Source organism: Silene latifolia, chromosome Y, assembly GCF_048544455.1.
Source record: "Silene latifolia isolate original U9 population chromosome Y, ASM4854445v1, whole genome shotgun sequence".
In the NCBI taxonomy this organism is placed as follows: domain Eukaryota; kingdom Viridiplantae; phylum Streptophyta; class Magnoliopsida; order Caryophyllales; family Caryophyllaceae; genus Silene; species Silene latifolia.
The window spans coordinates 384,790,564-384,810,294 of record NC_133538.1 but is presented as its reverse complement, the minus strand read 5'-3'; the positions used below and the strand labels follow the sequence as shown (position 1 = coordinate 384,810,294).

At 36.2% G+C, this 19,731-nt stretch overlaps 1 protein-coding gene and 1 non-coding gene across 2 annotated transcripts; both read left to right on the top strand.

Annotated features, from left to right (window-relative positions):
- The first annotated feature begins 15,199 nt into the window (after positions 1-15,199).
- Positions 15,200-15,670, top strand: LOC141631998 (uncharacterized). Its single transcript, XM_074444595.1, has one exon. The coding sequence runs from the start codon at positions 15,200-15,202 to the stop codon at positions 15,668-15,670; it is 471 nt and encodes a 156-aa protein (XP_074300696.1).
- Positions 15,671-18,130: 2,460 nt separating this feature from the next.
- On the top strand, positions 18,131-18,236 carry LOC141634866 (small nucleolar RNA R71). The gene has a single exon (XR_012539584.1). It is a non-coding gene; the product is annotated as a small nucleolar RNA R71 (small nucleolar RNA).
- Positions 18,237-19,731: the final 1,495 nt, after the last annotated feature.

The following is a 19,731-nucleotide window of genomic DNA, read 5'->3' as shown; positions in this document are numbered from 1 at the left end:
GTGGCCTAAGGCTTGCATAGACCATAATTATTTTGCTTTTTGTCTTCACAAGACAAGTAGGTGTAAGGCTTTTGCATGGTCAAGTCACTATCAAGTGTCTTTAGACAAAATAATAAGACAAATGAACAAGACAAAAATCTAAAGCCTTGTCCACCAAATTTCGGTTTCTATGTTTGTAATATGGAGTCCATTTTATTTTTGTCAATTGTACAATTGTATGTCATGTGACATGTGACATGTCTTATGTCATGTTTTAATTTAAAATGCATATTTAACAAATTAAATATCATTTATAAATTAAATAAATCATATTTAACAAATTGACTAGTAATGTAAAATTACTTTCTCATAAAATGGTCATTTAATTACTAGTTAGTATAATTCACAATATCTTGTAATTATAACTAACCTATCATTCTCATCTCGCGCGTTTCGCAAACACCGATTAATTTTAGTAATATAACTTCTTAAATTACTAAATAAAATCTCATTTAATCACATTATAATAAGATGTCATTTTCTCTCTTATGATAATTTGTTCAATTTTAAGGAATTAATTAATCGGTATACAATTAATTAACCTTTTCAATTAAGGGAATCGTCCTTTAGGTGTGACCTCAAGGGATCAATTGATCACCACCGTCGCACGACAATAATGTCAAACTCTAGCTTGACCAATCATTACCGATATGTGTGGATCAGTTGACTATATATATGTAATGTATCATCCCTTTCGTATTCTTGTAATGAGATTTAATAATGATATTTAAATCATGTGATCGCACTATTGTTGAGGACACATTTCCCAACAATCGCCCACTTGTCCTCGACAAGTGTGCGTCAGCAATTCTCTTGTCCTATTACTATCTCCCACTCAATGCAAGGTGTCTTTCGGGTCGTACTTGCAAGTGATCATATCGAGAGTGGTTTCCTCGATCTGGAGAATAACTGATTGACCGGAATTTATCCACCATGGATACCTTCCGAGCGTGGCCACGCATTTCCAGTTCATTACTCCTCGAGTGGCCCTGAGATATTGTTTTAACCCTGACAAGGGGGTGGACAATTCCTATCGCACTTATTCCCTTCGACTAGCCACAGCCATCATAACCCAAAATATGCCCATTTGACCCCATTTACGAAGGTCGTAGTAACACAAATCAAAGTTAATCAAACTGTGCCATCTTAGGCGAAGGTCTTTAGTCAAAAGAATTGACTCATTAGAATACTATAGTAGCTCTCGCCACGACCAGGCTTTATAAGTTTGCCGTAACTCTATAAGCGGTCACCGCCCGACAAAGTGTTCCTAATATCGCCTATGTGATCGACTAGTCATCTCACATGACTCCATGGCACTTGAACTTGCCATCAATCGCATCACACTCTAGTCACTTCGAGACGTCACCTCATACAAGTGACTATGGGCGAATACTATGTTAATCCGTGTTCACTTTAACGGGGTTCAATTGTCTCTACAACCCGTTTGGATGTAACAAAGTATAATAAAAGAGTTTTAAAGTAAAACTCGAACGAAAAATGCGATTATCACATATGAATAGTCAATGCCTGATTACTATTTCATGTTCTATAATCTAATTTGATCTTGTACGTAGTTGTTCATTTCAATTCAATTGAAATGACATGACTCATCATGTTTAGCCTTTGAGAAGGCTTTGGTTAGTAGGTTTTATCAATTTCTTGTACCTTACTCAACCTCACTACATACTCGTTTTCCTTTGTAATGTATACATTTGCATTACAAAAATTTCTGAGTACGTGTCGAGATCCAATCAAGACATAGGCCCTCTAGCCTAAGAATAGCTCCCACTGTTTTCACAGTGTGCGGGACTCATCCTTCTTGCACATCTCATGATCGCAAGTGTACTCAATTTCCGTTATAAATATCTCTCATTGTTCTTTATTGCCTAGAACGATTCTAGAAAATCTACTTCTTAATTAACATTGCCACAATGGTATCTTAACCATCCTAATGTGTTTTGATTATGGTTTTGTCAGAAACCATGCGCAATCTCAATTGTCAAATGTCACTTGTGTAACATCCTTACACAATATTGTATCATAAACACTTTGCTTTACTTCCTTAATGCTTCTGTAAGCTCTTAAGGATAATCTTTATAGCTTATTTGGTAAAGATTACTTAAATTCGATTTTGAAAACAATTCATCATACTCAAGGCATATGAAGTGTTATACATCATTACTCATTTAATTGATCCGGCAGCGGAAGCAAATGGAATCAATCAAATATGTTCAAATTAATTGAACTAGTCATGAATCTTATCAACATAAGACTTCTTATTGACGCTAATATCATGTGGATTTATCTTCATAAATCCGGATATTCAAGATGTATTATAATACTCCAAAAGTCTTAAATCATTCTCAATGATCAATATGTCATCCACATATCGGACTAATTAAAAATTCCGTAACTCCCACTAAACTCCATGTATAAACACAACCTCTCGACTTATCGAGAAATGTTTTATCACATGATCAAAATGTTGATTCCAACTCATTGATGTCTTACTTAAGATCCTCTCTTAAGTTTCACATTATCTTAGGATTGCAAGAATCTATAAAACTCATGACATGTATTGAATACATTCCTTCTATTGAAGAAGTGTGTTTTAGATTCACTCGCTATGTATTTCATAATAATGAAACACAATCCCTAAGAAGATCCAAATAGACTTAAGCATTTCAATTGGTGCAAAACTCTTTGCAACCAATCAATCCTTGAAAACTGTCTTTATTAGTGCAAAATCCTTTGTCACTAATCAAGCCTTTTTGTTTCGGATTTTCATGGCTCTAAGCCTTGTATTGAGTTGTGACTTTAAACACTCTTATGTAAGTCATATGTTCATTACTTTCTAGAAGTAATCAACTTGAATCAAACAATTTCTTTTGTAAGTTATAAGCTCTTTACTTTCTTAAAAGTAGCATGAATTCATCATCTTTACAAGTGACGAATTTAACCTCCTAGGTTTTGAAGAAACAATGTCTTACACAAAACGTCTCATGTAGCCAAGAAAGACCAGTTTCTTGCGACATAACATTCTCTGTGGCATTCTTTGAGGCTCTTGAATAATTTCTCCCACTCTGTCTTCTAAAACAAACTTGTATTTTAGAAAGACAGCTTCATGAGCCGCAAACCCGTCGTGCTCGTGGTAATTGCAAGGGAAAAATGAGCATTTGTTTCTTGTGAAAAAACTTACAAATATGGCACATTACCATTTCATATCTCATATGATTTAGTGGAAAATAAATTAGACAAAATTGATAATATCCCCAAAAGGATCAAGTAACTCAAAGTAACTTGATTGAAGTCCAAACCATATCGAATAGCGTTTGAATTCACATCCAACCACACATTATTCCATAATGCGTGTTAAGAGATTAACTTGTGATACTATATCACATTTCCTTTGGCTTATATCAAAGTCTTCACTTTGATAATCCCATCACGACTTAAATCGTGATTCCTTGAACTCTTTGAAATTCTTCAAAGATTTCTCTATTTACCTTATTAAAAGAACATATTAGCGTCAACTTAAATCGTTGGTAAAAGAAAATGATCAACCTATTTTGGATCGATGATTTACAAACTCGATCTCCTTTTCAACCAAAAAGGCACGAGACATCTTGCTTTGAATACAAGATACGCATATACCATTAACAATCTAATGGTTTCAAGAGTACTCGATAACTCTTTGCGTTCATCATTCCAAAATTTAAGGTTTAATCTTGGGTTACCAATTTGAGTCTTGCATCATCTTCATGATATATCATTCTAGCTTGGTTTAGAATATAATCACCTTGATGATGGGCTAGCCATACATCAAATCATGGTGTATAGGGTCACAAAAGTGAAACCTCTTTTGTATCTTAACAAATTTGTATTCTTATTTAGAGTTTATGTACTTAATAGTCACAATTAAGTACAACTCCAAACCCGAAAACTAGATTGAGTACACAATGACTCTATCTCTCGACATCATTGATGCTAGTCGTCATATTCTAATCATTCTATGTATCAACTACAACGATGTAAACCACCACCGGTTTCAAATATTGACGAAGTGGTACTAGCAAAATTTATGTCAATCATATAAACATTAAAAGAAGAAGATCCTATTAGATGTCCCACAACTAATTTGTTGATTCTTCAATAATTTGGGGTAGTTTCCTTTCTTGTGTCCAACATTTAAGACAATGGAAACTTTTTATCGGTCGGGATTGATAGGTTTAGTATCGCTATTCTCAACAACTTTACTTTTAACATTACCTTGTATCAATTCCATTATAATCCTTACTTCTTGAACCTCGTTCTCATCTTAACGGTTTAAGAGAATGCTCCCACTCATTTCAATGAGTCTTTGCTTTGAGAAGCAAAATTGAATTCATGAAGAACACTCTTCATTTGTTCGTTTTAGTCTTAAAAACTTTCATTGAGGTGGTTGCGTTATTTTGGTCAATTACGAATTCTTGACAAAACTAATTACCAAAATAATTTATCGCTTCAAGGTACTTAATTCAATTAAGTATATGAAAAACAATCCATTGTAAGTAGATGTGTTAGTCAAGAATCAAAAACCTGTTTGATAATGAATAACTTTAATCTATACTCTTTACAAGAGATCCTTAGCAATGGTTAATTTGAGGTCTTAAGAAGAAAAATCAAATTTTGTCTTTGGTTACGATGTTTTAATGGAGATTTGAATCAAAATCGAAATGATATCGTATATGAATTGTGGTAAAGAAATAGAACAATATAAAAACGGAATAGTGGAAAACTTAACATTTATCGTTTTATTAATACTTTTAAACAAGTATAGCATTTACATAGTGACCTCTACCCAACTATGATAAATGATTCCAAGATCCAAATTCATATTAACTTGGGCACGGTGGGGCCTATACATCCCTTATCAATATAACTCGGTGGATTAACTCTTTAATCGATTCTACTTTTAGAACTCTTGGTCGATAAAATTACATTAACATTTATCTTTAGCCCAAAACACATCGACAAGGGCACGGTGGGGCCGATACATCCCTTATCAAATACTTTTGTTGAGTTCAATCCAAATTTCGAATAAATGTGTCCATGATCCAAACCCACATTAACTTGGGCACGGTGGGGCCGATACATCCCTCATCAACATGAATTCGGTGGATTAACATTTATCACCCACTTCCCCTACGTAACAAGGTTTGTACCCGGTGTGGCCGAGTGCACTCCCTCACGAAATAGGTTTTCATGGTTTCTACTATTTGGTAAGGCTATGTCTCAATTGATTGTTTTAGCGAGAGGTCATGTCAATTTATTATCTATCACGTTTTAAGTGAACTAAAGCGGTGAACTACGATAATTCTAATTGACACGGTCGATAAACTCGATAAAAGATAATGCATGTTTAGTTATGGCGATTTAGCAATGCATGTGACATAAAATAAAATGCAAGCATAAAAATAAATAAATAAATCCTAGTATGGCCTTTCCTAAAATAGAAAAACTATTTAACTATTACATTTCGGAAACCAACTCCATTGGTCCCTTGAACTTCGGTTGTGACACGCATCTCGAGGTAACACCGTCTTTATGTATCGCCATTCTTGAAGAAATCTGTGTTTGGGAACTCCGAGAATAAATAAAATTACATAATAAATTACATAATTTCCTATTATACATTTGTAACTAAAATAAAATGAATCTATTAAATTACAAAACGGTGATACGAGATCACAATAAAATTACAACCGAATCGATATTCCCATATATTTCGGGAAATACCAATTAAAACTAAGGCCATACTAAGTAAAATTACATAATTCAAAATTACATAAATTAAAATTATGACAATCATAAAGAAAATGCAGCATTATAATATGTATGAACATGCTCAATTTTATGCTAAACCGCCTTTTAATTAGCCAATATCGTATATTACTCGGTTTTTACGGATTTGCGTGATTTCAACATTTTATAATCACAAAAATACATAAACTCATATTTATGCATAAGTTAATTACCCTAACCACTTAGGACTCAAAAAATAGTCTTCACTAATAATTTGACCATAATTAACCCATATTTTATAAAATTGTTCATAAATGGACTAAAAATTACAAAAACAAGCTATTAAACTTCAAATAAACCACAAAATTTCAAATAAATTTGAAATTTGAAATTTAAACTCATGAACATTCTGGAAAATTTCCATGACACTCATAATGTTCAAAATCTTAGGTTAAAAATTTCGAAAATTTACCGAAAAACAATGTTGCGGTTTATCGATTTTTAATAAAATAATCATAAAAACATGGAAAATTTATTTTCATTAACTTTTCAATTTTAGATCTGAAAAATATAATAAAATGCAACATTAGACGTTTTTATTAAGTCATAGATTATGTTTTTATTAATTTTCCACTAAAAATGTCACTATTTATGCTATTTTTCTTCAAAAATTCATAAATCATGCAAAAAGACTTCTTTATAGCCAATTATTTTACACACATCTTGTAAAATTGCATGTGACAACATATTAATTTTCTATGACCAGATTCGAAATTTATCTCATATTAACCTATTTTTCACTTAAATCCGAATTTAATAATGAAAAATTCATTTTTCGAGCATAACAAGTCCAAAAATTATGAAAATTTAAAGGTTATCTCAAAATAATATATGTGACAACATATCCAAAAAACAACTTAAAATTCGAAGTATAGCTAATTTTAGACCAAAAATGACATTTTTACTCATAAAATCACATTTAAATGCCATTATTGTAAATTATGAACAATAAAAATCCGAAAAATTAACCAAAATATCCTAAAACATTTTAGGACCAGAAATATTAACATGCATGGATTAATTTCGTGATATCTCATAATAACACAAATTTTACAAGTTTTATTTGTTATTCTTATAACTTGGAAAAACTTTTAACCAATTTGCATGCAAACAACCGTGGCTCTTGATACCGATTGAAGGAAATGTATATCTATATACTAACATATTCATATATGTTTTAATTTAATTTGTCATAAAATTAAAGTTGGATTTTATGCATGCAAACTAAAACAAAAGAAGATAAGAAAACATTTTCTCACCATATGAATTCGGTCATATTGGGCACCAACAAGATCTCCTTCTTGTTAGTTCTTGAGCTTTCCAATAATGGATGAACATACAAAAATCCCAAAGTAGAGATTCTCCAATTAGTAGTACCCAAGACAATCCCTTAATCCCACAAATAAACATGTACTAGATGTTTGTATTGTAGTTTACCTTAAAATCTATTACTAATACTCATATACTACTTCTAGTAATCTTAGTAATTTATATGAACAATTTTAATCAAATACTCATCTTTTTGATGAATATTAAGGAGAGAGAAGAGAGAATATTCATGAACATTTTGCATGTTGTATGAGAATGAAAGATGTGTGAATTGAGAGAATAAAAATTCTCTATAATCCCACACAAAAACCGGTGGCCTAAGGCTTGCATAGACCATAATTATTTTGCTTTTTGTCTTCACAAGACAAGTAGGTATAAGGCTTTTGCATGGTCAAGTCACTATCAAGTGTCTTTAGACAAAAGAATAAGACAAATGAACAAGACAAAAATCTAAAGCCTTGTCCACCAAATTTCGGTTTCTATGTTTGTAATATGGAGTCCATTTTATTTTTGTCAATTGTACAATTGTATGTCATGTGACATGTGATATGTCTTATGTCATGTTTTAATATAAAATGCATATTTAACAAATTAAATATCATTTATAAATTAAATAAATCATATTTAACAAATTGACTAGTAATGTAAAATTACTTTCTCATAAAATGGTCATTTAATTACTAGTTAGTATAATTCACAATATCTTGTAATTATAACTAACCTATCATTCTCATCTCGCGCGTTTCGCAAACACCGATTAATTTTAGTAATATAACTTCTTAAATTACTAAATAAAATCTCATTTAATCACATTATAATAAGATGTCATTTTCTCTCTTATGATAATTTGTTCAATTTTAAGGAATTAATTAATCTGTATCGGTATACAATTAATTAACCTTTTCAATTAAGGGAATCGTCCTTTAGGTGTGACCTCAAGGGATCAACTGATCACCACCGTCGCACGACAAGAATAATGTCAAACTCTAGCCACCAATCATTACCGATATGTGTGGATCAGTTGACTATATATATGTAATGTATCATCCCTTTCGTATTCTTGTAATGAGATTTAATAATGATATTTAAATCATGTGATCGCACTATTGTTGAGGACACATTTCCCAACAATCTAAACCAGTGAACAATACTAAAAAGTATTTAAAACGAAAGGTAATTTTAAAAAAAAAATATATAATTGAATGGTATTGAAAACTTAATTGGTCATTCAAGTATTCAAAAATTGTTTTCTTATTCTTTTAAAAAGGTAAATCAAATTATTGGCAAATTTAACAATTATGCATCCATGTTCACAATTGATCAAGTAATAATTTTATTTTCAATCCTTAACCATCAAGCCATCAACTTATCATTTTATTGTACCAATTAAAAAATTACGGTCCAAAAACTATTTTAGCTATTTAATTCAAATTAGAGTTTTAAAGGGGTAAGAGTTGTCTGGGCAGAGGGGTGCAGAGGAAGAGCGAGAGGCGGTGGGTGAAGGAATGATGCTTGAGAAACGGTTGGTAATGGGTGATTGGGATGACGGTGGCAAAAAGGTTCATGTGCAGGGCGGTGGGCTTAGCTGGTGGGATTGGTGAGCGGGTGGGGGAAGCTTACCGATGAGGAAGGTGAGCAAGGGTCGGGGATGAAGGGTCTAAGTGTGAGTTCGAGGAAGGGAGGGTATGGCGGGCAGTGGGGAAAATGAGATGGGTGGAAATGGGGGAAGGGTTAGAGTTGGTGATGGTAAGAGTAGAGGTGGCGCGGTTGATGTGAGTTGGTGGTTAGATGATGGCGGCAGGTGTGGTGGTTTGATAAAGTTTAAAGAGAGAATTAAAAGAGTTGGAATTGAGTAACGAGATGGTGAAATCAAAGGGGTAAAGTGAAAAACCATGTATGTGATTGAGTAATCATATACATAAAAAAGCAACAGCCTTTCAGAAAAAAGAGCCAGCCATGGAGGTATATTTAATCAAATTTTAAAACTTTAATAACACTAAGTCTACCTTGAAACAGATTTGTGATATAATTTATAAAATGAGTATAATTAACATCTAAGAAGGCAATATAATAACAATAACTTTGTAAATCCCCTTAAAATTCGCATAATTTAACAAGATGAAAAGAAAAGAAAATCACAAAGTACTATGTACGATATATAACTTTACAAATATATGCATAAATAAAATAACTTTTCAAAAGTTTCATCTAAAATCTACGAGTACTTATGAGTTAACCTTACACCTTCACTCCAAAAGCTATATATATAAGATCTACTTTGATTAACAATCTACATTGCCACCCGTGCAGTGCATGGGTTAAAAAACTAGTACAACCTAGTAGGGGACACGACTCGAGCAAATAAGCACAACTGATCGGTCCGTTTAGTATTCACAAATAGATAGATGTGGTCGTTGGTCACGGTCGAATCAAAACACAATTTATAGCTTAACAAGCAACTCTACAATTAGTAAAGAGGCAAGTAAAGGTCGGATCCCAAGGGACGGGAGTTGAAATGAGATTTCTATTGTAACTAGTGGTGTCTAAGGGGTGTCACAAATTGGGTTGATGTAGAAGGTTACTAAACTAGAATAACAATGAAAATAAACAAACAAGATGAATTAAAGGGGTGTAAACAATTGATTAAAGGCACTAGGGTGTCATGGGATCATAGGGGAATCATGGGATATGATCATACAAACATGTTCTCAAATTATAAGCAAGCAATTATTGTTGTGATGGATTGAGTTGGGTTATATCTTACAATCCTAGGAAAGTTTGGGTCCCGGAGCCGAATCGATTAGATTGTACAACACCTACAAGTCAACTTAATCTTCCCTACTCAACAACATGCATGGTCTAATGAGACTCGAGTTGGGTTATGTCTTACAAGTCTCATTGAAAAGATAGGAGATGATAGTAAATGCAAGGATTCATAGGCTTAGCATTTCATCAAATATAACATGTGCATGAGTTGAGATCAAAACAAGCAAGCAAATAAGATATGAAAGCATATTAATTTAAGCATGAATCATTCCCCATGTTGGTTTCCCCTAATCACCCATTAACCCTAGCTAAGAGACTACTCACTCATTATCATGTTGATCATGCTAGCAAGGTTGTCAATCATACCAACAATATGAAACATGATGAATAAATGAAAGTAATTAACAATAATTAAAGAAGGGATTAAGAGATTATACCTACTAATGATTCCAATAATAAAGCAAGAATAATAGAAGTACTTGAATGCTAGATTGAGAGGTTGTCAATCTCCCAATAATAACCCAAATAATCTTCAATTACCCAAAATAAAGGATGAACAAAAGAGAGATTAAAGAACTAAAACTTGGATTAAAACTTGATTAATACTTGTTTACAATATTGAAGAGAGATTTGATTGATATTAACTACACTAATTATTGATAAGAAGAACATGCTCCTCTAATTAGACTAATGGGGTATTTATAGTGAAAATTAGGGAGGATGCATTAGGGTTAACTAAGGGCTAAACTAGTAATTACACTTTTTAAGTAGAGCAAGGAGAAGCCGGTATTTTTGGAGAGAAGGGCTTCTCTTTTCGTAGCTTGAAAAAGACAACCCGCGCTGTGAAGGAATCCGGGCGGATTAGGGTCGGGACGGCCGGATTTGGTCGATGGAATCCGAGCGGATTCTGGGGAATCCGGGCGGATTGTTGAGGGGGAATCCGAGCGGATTCCAGCTGGGACGCTCGGATTGTGGATAGGCGGGACGGGCGGATTGCTGACAATCCGCTCGGATTGTCAGTCAGCGTGATACTTCTTCTTTTTCTTCCCTTTTCTTCATAAATTCCTTGGGGATTTCCTTGGGGACTCAAGGATCCTTTCTCAACATTGCTCTTCTACTATGATATGTACAAAGGCCTTCTAATCTTGTCTCTCCTTGATGCTTGGTCATTGAATTTGATCAATTTAGTCTTGTTTTGCCACAAAAATGCAAGATTCTTACTCCTTTCCTACCAAGGGATCAAAATCTCAAAGAATATGTAAAACAAAGAACTAAAGATAAGAAATGACCGGTCGCAATGGTAAGCAACCTGTTTCGCCTGCTACTCCATTACTTCAATTATGTGATGAGGATGTTTGTAAGGAGATAGATTTCTGGTCCACTGACGTTTATGGATTTGTTTTGGGGGCTAACCCGCCATGGGAGGTCCTCAATGGATTTATTAAGCGGATTTGGGTTAATCATAAGGTGGATAAGATATCCTTCTTACCTAATGGCATGTTTGTTGTACGGTTTGAAACCCTAGAATGTCGGAACCTTATATTAGCTAAGGGACACTACCTTTTTGATAACAAACCAGTGATTCTAAAACCATGGGATCCTAATGTGAGGTTTTCAAAAGAGGGGGTCAAATCTGTTCCTACTTGGATTCGACTTCCGGGACTTGACCTAAAATTTTGGGGGGAATCGTGTTTAATGAAGTTATCTGGTCTAATTGGAAAGTTTATTCGACTGGATGGTGCCACTAAGGACAAGACGAGATTGGGATATGCTCGTGTCTTGATTGAGGTGGAGCTGAATCAGAAATTTCCTAATGAGATCAGGTTTTTAGATGAGAAGGGACAAGAGGTGAAGGTTATGGTTGAATATGAATGGAAACCTGTGCTATGTACTGCTTGTAAGGGTTATGGTCACTCTACGGATGTCTGCAGGAAGAAGGATGGTGTGGTTCCTCGGAAAGTTTGGAGACCTGTCCAACAAAAGAGACCACCTCCTAAGACTGTTCCTAAACCTGTGACCACACCAGTGAGAGCTGCTGCACAAAAACCTGTGACTCCACCAACTGTTAGTCAGACTCCTAATGCCATTATACCTCCTGTGCAGGACACTCCTGTACTGGTAGGGGTTGTGAGGAGGAATATTGACTTTACTACTGCACGTGTTATTTCTAGAACAATCAGGAATTTTGGAGGAGAGCATACTCTATCCCTGATGGACAGGAGTAGATCGTTTCTGGATGGGCTCAATAGAACTATCCAAACTGCTACCAAAAAAAGGGGAATTGGTGTTAGTTCCTCTAAAGCCCTTGATCATGGTTAGACTGGGATTTTGGAACGTTAGGGGGCTAAATATCCTGACAAAGCAGAAAGATGTGAAATGGTTTTTACATCAGCAAGCTGTTGGGTTATTTGGCCTCTTGGAGACTAAGGTTAAACCTAAGTCTCTTAATAATATTACTAATAATATCTGTGATGGGTGGTGTGTAACCACTAATAGTAATTACCATAAGGGAGGTAGGGTCTGGATCATTTGGAATCCCATTATTTTCCAGATTCTTGATATTAGGTATGATCCTCAATTTATTCATATCTATGTGCATGAATTGAGTTCAAATAAGATGTTTTTTATTACTATGGTTTATGCTTTCAATAAAATAGAGGAAAGGCTACCTCTATGGGCTAGACTTAAAGAGTTTGCTAGTAGTATAAGGTGTGGATGGTTAGTTTGTGGTGATTTCAATAATGTTATGAGACCTAATGAGAGACTGGGCAGTAGTGTGACTGATGCTGAAACTAAAGACTTCATTATGTGTATGGAGTTTTGTGGTTTGATGGAGATGAGTTCTAGTGGAGCTTTTTTTACTTGGAACAATAAGCATGAAAGCTCCGCTAGAGTTTACAGTAGGTTGGACAGATGTTTCATTAATGATGATTGGCTCCTCCTTTTTCCTGATGCCACTGCCAATTTCCTGCCTGAAGGTGACTTTGATCATGCGCCCTGTGTGATTGATACTACCTTAAGCAGTCAGAGAGGGAAGGGTGTGTTTAGGTATTTCAATATGTGGAGTTCAGCCCCTGAATTCCTTCATGTTGTGGAGCAAGGTTGGAACATCCATGTTCAAGGGGTTAAGATGTTCAAGGTGGTTAGGAAATTGAAACTGCTGAAGAAAGACCTTAAAGCTTTGAATAGATCTTTATTTTCTGATATTGAAAACAGTGCTAAGGTTGCTTCTGCTCTACTGTTGGATTTACAGAGGAAACTGGTGCTGGATCCTTACAATAAGCATTTGATGGATAAGGAGAGGGATGCTGCTGCCTCTTACAAGCTATTAGCTGAAGCTAGGCATAGCTATCTAGCTCAAAAAGCAAAGGCTGGGTGGTTTGTGGAGGGGGATGAAAACTCTTCTTATTTTCATAGTCGTATAAAAGGGAGGCAGGCTAGGAATAAAGTTCTCCAAATCCTGGATATGAATGGCAACTTAAAGAATAGCACTGAGGATATCTAACAGGCTTTTCTGGAATTTTATGTCAGCTTGTTGGGTACAAATGGTGTCACCACTGCTGTGCATTGTCCCACTGTACATTATGGTGGCCCTGTGATTGATGAGGTGCTGTGTAGTAAGCTTCTGAAACCTATCTCTACTGATGAAATCAAGAGTACTATCCGGGGTATCCCTCATGAGAAGGCGCCTGGCCCTGATGGATACTCTAGTAAATTTTTTAAAGATGCTTGGCCAATTGTGGGGCAGGAGGTTACCATGGCTGTGCTGGATTTTTTCCAGACTGGTAAGTTACTCAAGCAGCTAAATGCTACAACTCTTACCCTTATTCCTAAAAATGCTCTCCCGAAATCTGTACTTGAGTTTAGACCCATTGCTTGCTGCAATGTTAGCTACAAGTGCATCTCTAAAATCATTTGTGCTAGGTTAGGGGAGGTGTTGCCATCTATAATTAGTCCTACTCAAGGGGCATTTGTTAAGGGCAGGCAAATTGTGAAAAATGTCCTTATATGTCAAGACCTTGTTAGACAGTATGGGAGACAACATGTTTCACCTAGATGTTTGATCAAACTTGACCTAAAAAAAGCTTATGATTCAATTGAATGGTCGTTTGTGGAGCAGATGATGGTTGCTTTAAAATTCCCTACTATTATGAAAAACTGGATAATGGAGTGTGTGTCTACTCCCTCTTTTACCATTAACCTGAATGGGCACCATACTGGGTACTTTAAAGGGAGGAGGGGTTTGAGGCAGGGAGACCCTCTTTCCCCCCTTTTATTTACTCTATGTATGGAGTATCTAAGCAGAATACTCAAAGTGATGGTGGATAAATGTGACTTTAGATTCCATCCTTTATGCAAAGGACTTAGATTGACCCACCTTATGTTCGCAGATGATTTACTTCTTTTTTGTAAAGGGGACATTAGCTATATTCTCCTCCTGCTTAGAGTTTTTAAAACTTTTTCTGCGGCTAGTGGGCTCCATATGAATGCTTCTAAGTCTAATATCTACTTTAATGGAGTGGCACCTGCTGTAATGGACAAGGTTCTGGCTTTATCTCTGTGTAGTAAAGGTACCCTGCCTTTTAGATATTTGGGTGTGCCTATTTGTTCTAAGAGGTTAGGGAAGCTTGATTGTAGCCTGTTGATTGATAAGATCATTAGTAAAATCAAGGGATTTGGAGCTAGGAAGCTGTCTTATGCTGGTCGATTGGCAATTGTACAGTCTGTGCTGCTTTCTCTTCACCAGTACTGGGCCTCTATTTTTGTACTGCCTAAGTCAGTTATACAGAGAATTGAAGGGGCTTGCAGGAATTATCTTTGGAGTGCCTCTGACAATTATACTAGGACTCCACTGGTGGCATGGGATTTCCTTTGCAATTCTAAGGAGGCTGGTGGCTTGGGCATGAGAAGGTGTGAGGCTTGGAATAATGCCCTAATGGGTAAATATGTTTGGTGGATGGCAAAAAAATCTGATCATCTATGGATTCAATGGATTGATCATGTTTATATGAAAGGGCGAGATTGGGTCTCTTATCAGCCTACCATTAATTCCAGCTGGGCCTGGAGAAGGATTTGTATGCTCAAGGATATGTTCTTACCTGCTTATGTTGGGGGCAAATGGTTAAATAGTGAGGATAATTATACGCCTACTGCAGGTTATATTTGGTTAACTGGTCAACAACCTTAGATGCCTTGGAGTAAGCTGCTTTGGCACTCTACAATGGTGCCTAGGCATTCCTTTCATCTGTGGCTCTCTATCTTGGGAAGGCTGCAAACCAGATGTAGGCTGCACCAACTAGGGATATGTACTGATTGTAGCTGTTGCATCTGTGCCATTAATGATGAGGACATTGCTCACCTTTACTGGCAGTGCCCTTACAGTAGCATTGCCAAAAACATGGTGCAGGATTGGCTTAAAATTAGATTGCCTGACATATTTACTTGGCAATGGTGTGTGCAGTTGAAAAGAAGATCAAAGCTGCAGTGGAGAGTCGTCCTAGCCTGTGTGGCTGGCTTAATGTACCTTATTTGGCAGGCTAGGAATGATGCTCGTGTTAATCAAGTGTTACCTACCCCTGCTGCTCTTGTTCAGCAGCTTCAAAAGACAATGTGTTGCAGAATTCGTGGCAAAATTCATGTACCGTTACTCAGGAAAGATCAAGTTTGGCTTAAGGATAGGAATCTGTTATAAATTTCATCATTTGCATTTGTTTGTTAAGTGTTTTTGGGGATGCCCATAGTACTGATGTAATACGTTTTGTTCGTATTGGTTGGAATGAAAGCTTACATTTTCACAAAAAAAAAAAAAAAAAAATTACTATCCCCACACTAAGTTAAAGCACTACATCAATAAAATCATTAGTCCCTCCCTCACTTCTCTAAACAATGATGAATATCTTGATCAAGGCACAAAAATCCAAAAATGACAAAAATGCAATGTAAGAATTGAAATGCAAGTTAGGGAGTTAAAAATATTTATAAATGGTGGTTTGGAGAGGACTCCACCAAACTATCATCCTTAGTGAGATGTCATGGGGGCATGTTCAAGGTGTTATTGATGTTGCTCAACACCTTGAAGAAGTAGTCAAAAGCTGGTTCATTATCATGATAAAGATCCTCAATAGATCTTTGCACATGTTGTCCTTCATATTGGTCTTGATCGATAGCATTACCAATGTAGGGATTGAAAATCCCTTCAAACTCATCGTCCCAAAGACCACAAACTTCGTCTACTTGATCATTAAAAATCTCTTGAGTTGATAGAGACAACTCTCCTCCTTTCTTGTTTTGGCCAACGAGGCCATCCTCTTCACTTGTCATGGGTGAGCTTTTCAAGCTCTCTTTGTTACAATTCTCTTGCTCTTTTGATGGATCATCAACAACTTTATTTTTTCATTGGAATTCCGACTTCTTCCTCTCATCCTTCCGGCTATAATGATCAACCATAAAACATGGTTCATGCAAACGGCGAGCTTTCATGGTCTTGTCAAGATTGAAATTTATGCTCTCATCCCCCACTTCTAGAGTGAGCTCTCCATGCTTCACATCTATCACCGCACCCGCGGTGTGCAAGAAAGGTTTATCTAGAATGATTGGAATATTGGAGTCTTCTTCCATGTCAACAACGACAAAGTCCACCGGGATGAAAAATTTCCCAACTCTTACGTGAACATCTTCCCATATCCCTAATGGTGTCTTCGTTGATCTATCGGCCATTTGGAGTGTGATATTGGTATATTTAAGCTCTCCCATCCCTAACCTTTTACTTACCGAATACGGCATAACACTCACACTAGCCCCTAGGTCACATAGGGCTTTGTTGATTGTTGTGTCGCCAATGGTACACGGTATTGAGAAGCTTCCCGGATCTTTAAGTTTCGGAGGTTAACTCCCTTGAAGGATTGCACTACTCACCTTAGTGAAGGCGATAGTTTCAAGCTTCCGGATCGACTTCTTTTTCGTAAGGATGTCTTTCATGTACTTTGCATAGGTCGGCACGTGATTGATTAATTCCGTGAAAGGAATCGAGACTTCCAAATTCATCACAATTTCCATAAATTTTCCAAGTTGGTCATCAAATTTGGGCTTGGCTTGACGACTTGGAAAAGGAAGTCTAATCACAATGGGTTCCTTCTCCTTGGCCTTGTATCCACTTTTCTTTGAAACTTCTTCTTTTGATGGTTCTCCATCCTTGGAGTTTTGCACAGCTTCTTCTTTGTTACTAGCTTCCACAACTTCATCCTCAACTTGCTTCTTTGGTGCTTCATACCTCGTACCACTCCTCAAGTGGATGGCACTAACCGTTTCATGTCTTGGGGGATTAATTTGAGGTGGTAATTGCCCCTTTTGCCTTTGTGAGCTTGAAGATGCTAGTTGAGTCAATTGGGTTTCCAACATTTTGGTGTGGGCTAGGATGTTGTTGATGGTGATTTCCTTTGCTTGACTATACTTTTGCATTTGAGTGAAAAACTCTTGTTGATTCTTTTGCATTTGTAGGACCGCTTTTTGAACATCAAAACCTTGGTCATTTTGTTGATTGTATGGAGTTTGATTTTGGTAACCTTGGTTTTTGTTGTAAAAGGGTCTTTGATTTTGGTTTCTCATGGGAGGTGGGGTGTATGTTGGTTGAGGGTTTTGAACATTTTGGCTTTTGTATGAGAGATTTGGGTGGAATTTGGTGTTTTCATTGTAATAATTTGAATATGGGGTACCACTCTTGTATGCTTGAAAAGCATTGACTTGTTCATTTGTTCCCCTACATTCACTTTGGTCATGTCCCAAAGTTCCACAATTCTCACATATCCCACTTGGGATTGATGAAGATGCCGCCATGGCATTAACATGATGCTTTGGTGATTTTGAGGCTTCTTCAAGTCTAGCCATAGCTTTTTCGAACTTCAAATTGATGGTATCAATGTGAGCACTAAGTTGAGCACCCAATTGAGTAATAGAGTCCACTTCATGCTTTCCTCCTCTAGTAGCCTTGCGAGGTCTACTATATTGTGAATTATGGACCGCCATTTCCAAAATCTTATTCCAAGTTTGATTATCGTCAACTTCGGTGAACATACCATTTGATCCCATGTGGAGAATGTTTCTTGAGTCTTCATAAAGACCATTCCAAAATTGTTGTACCAAGAACCACTCGCTAAGTCCATGATGAGGACATGAGCTACAAATTCCCTTGAATCTCTCCCAAGCTTATACAAGTATTCTTCATCTCTTTGCTTAAAGCCGGTAATTTGAGCTCTTAGCATGTTAGTATTTTCCAGTGGGTAGAACTTTTTGTAGAAAGTTAGAGCCAATTTCTTCCAAGAGTCAATTCCGAGAATAGCCTTATCAAGGCCTTTCAACCATTGTTTTACGGTGCCAATTAGAGAAAAAGGAAATAAGACCCATCGAATTTGGTCTTGAGTTACAACGGTTTGAGATATCGCATCACAATAGTCACAAAAAGTCTCCATGTGAGAGTGAGGGTATTCACTAGGCATCCCCCCAAATTGGCTTCTTTCGACTAATTGGATAAATGCGGATTTTACAATGAAATTTCCGGTTAAGTGTTGTGGTGTGGGAGTGTCATTGGGTAGGTTCTCCTCGGTTGGTACGGAATGTGATGAAAATTTAGGCATTGTGGGTTGATTTTGTGTTGGATTTTGTGTTGGGTTCTCCTCACCTTCTCTTGCAAAAGGGTTGACGAACTCAATAGCGTTTGGTTGAATATCTACAACCTCACCAATACCTCTCAAAGCTCTTCTAGCAAGTCTTCTATTGTTTGTCAAAGTCCTTTCAATTTCGTGATCAAAGGGTAACAAGTTACCTTGTGATCTTCTAGACATGCAAAATATCAAACAACTTGAAAATAATTAGAACAAACCTTGAGGAGTTTTACTTCCCCAAGGCAAAGAAAGACACAACTAATAAAAATCTAAGAAAATCTAAATCAAGTTAACACCGTCCCCGGCAACGGCGCCATTATTGGTCGGTATTCCTCTTTGAGGTTTAGTTTTCGGTACTTGTCGTTAGGAGCACCTAGACCAAAACAATATTTATAACTTCACAAACAACTCTACAATTAGTAAAGAGGCAAGTAAAGGTCGGATCCCAAGGGACGGGTATTGAAGTGAGATTTTCAATTGTAACTAGCGGTGTCTAGGGGTGTCACAATTTGGGGTTTGAATAGAAGATCACTAAACTAAATAGCAATGAAAGAAAACAAGCAAGATGATTAAAAAAGGGGTGTAAACAATTGATAAAAGGCACTAGGGTGTCATGGGGTCAGAGGGGATTCATGGGAATTGATCATACAAACATATTCTCAAATTATAAGCAAGCAATTATTGTTGTGATGGATCGAGTTGGTTTATATCTTACAATCCTAGGAAAGTTTGGGTCCCGGAGCCGAATCGATTAGATTGTACAACACCTACAAGTTGACTTAATCTTCCCTACTCAACTATATGCATGGTCTAATGAGACTCGAGTTTGTTTATGTCTTACAAGTCTCATTGAAAAGATAGGTGATGGGTAAAAAATTCAAGGATTCATAGGCTCGCATTTCATCAAACATAACATGTGCATAAGTTGAGATCACAACAAGCAAGCAAATAAACTATGAAAACATATTAATTTAAGCATGAATCATCCCCCATGTTGGTTTCCCCTAATTACCCATTAACCCTAGCTAAGGAAACTAGTCACTCATTATCATGTTGAACATGCTTGCAAGGTTGTCAATCATACCAACAAAGTAAA

Coding starts and splice junctions, on each gene's coding strand:
- LOC141631998 (XM_074444595.1), top strand. CDS start 15,200: ATGGTGCCTAGGCATTCCTTTCATCTGTGGCTCTCTATCTTGGGAAGG.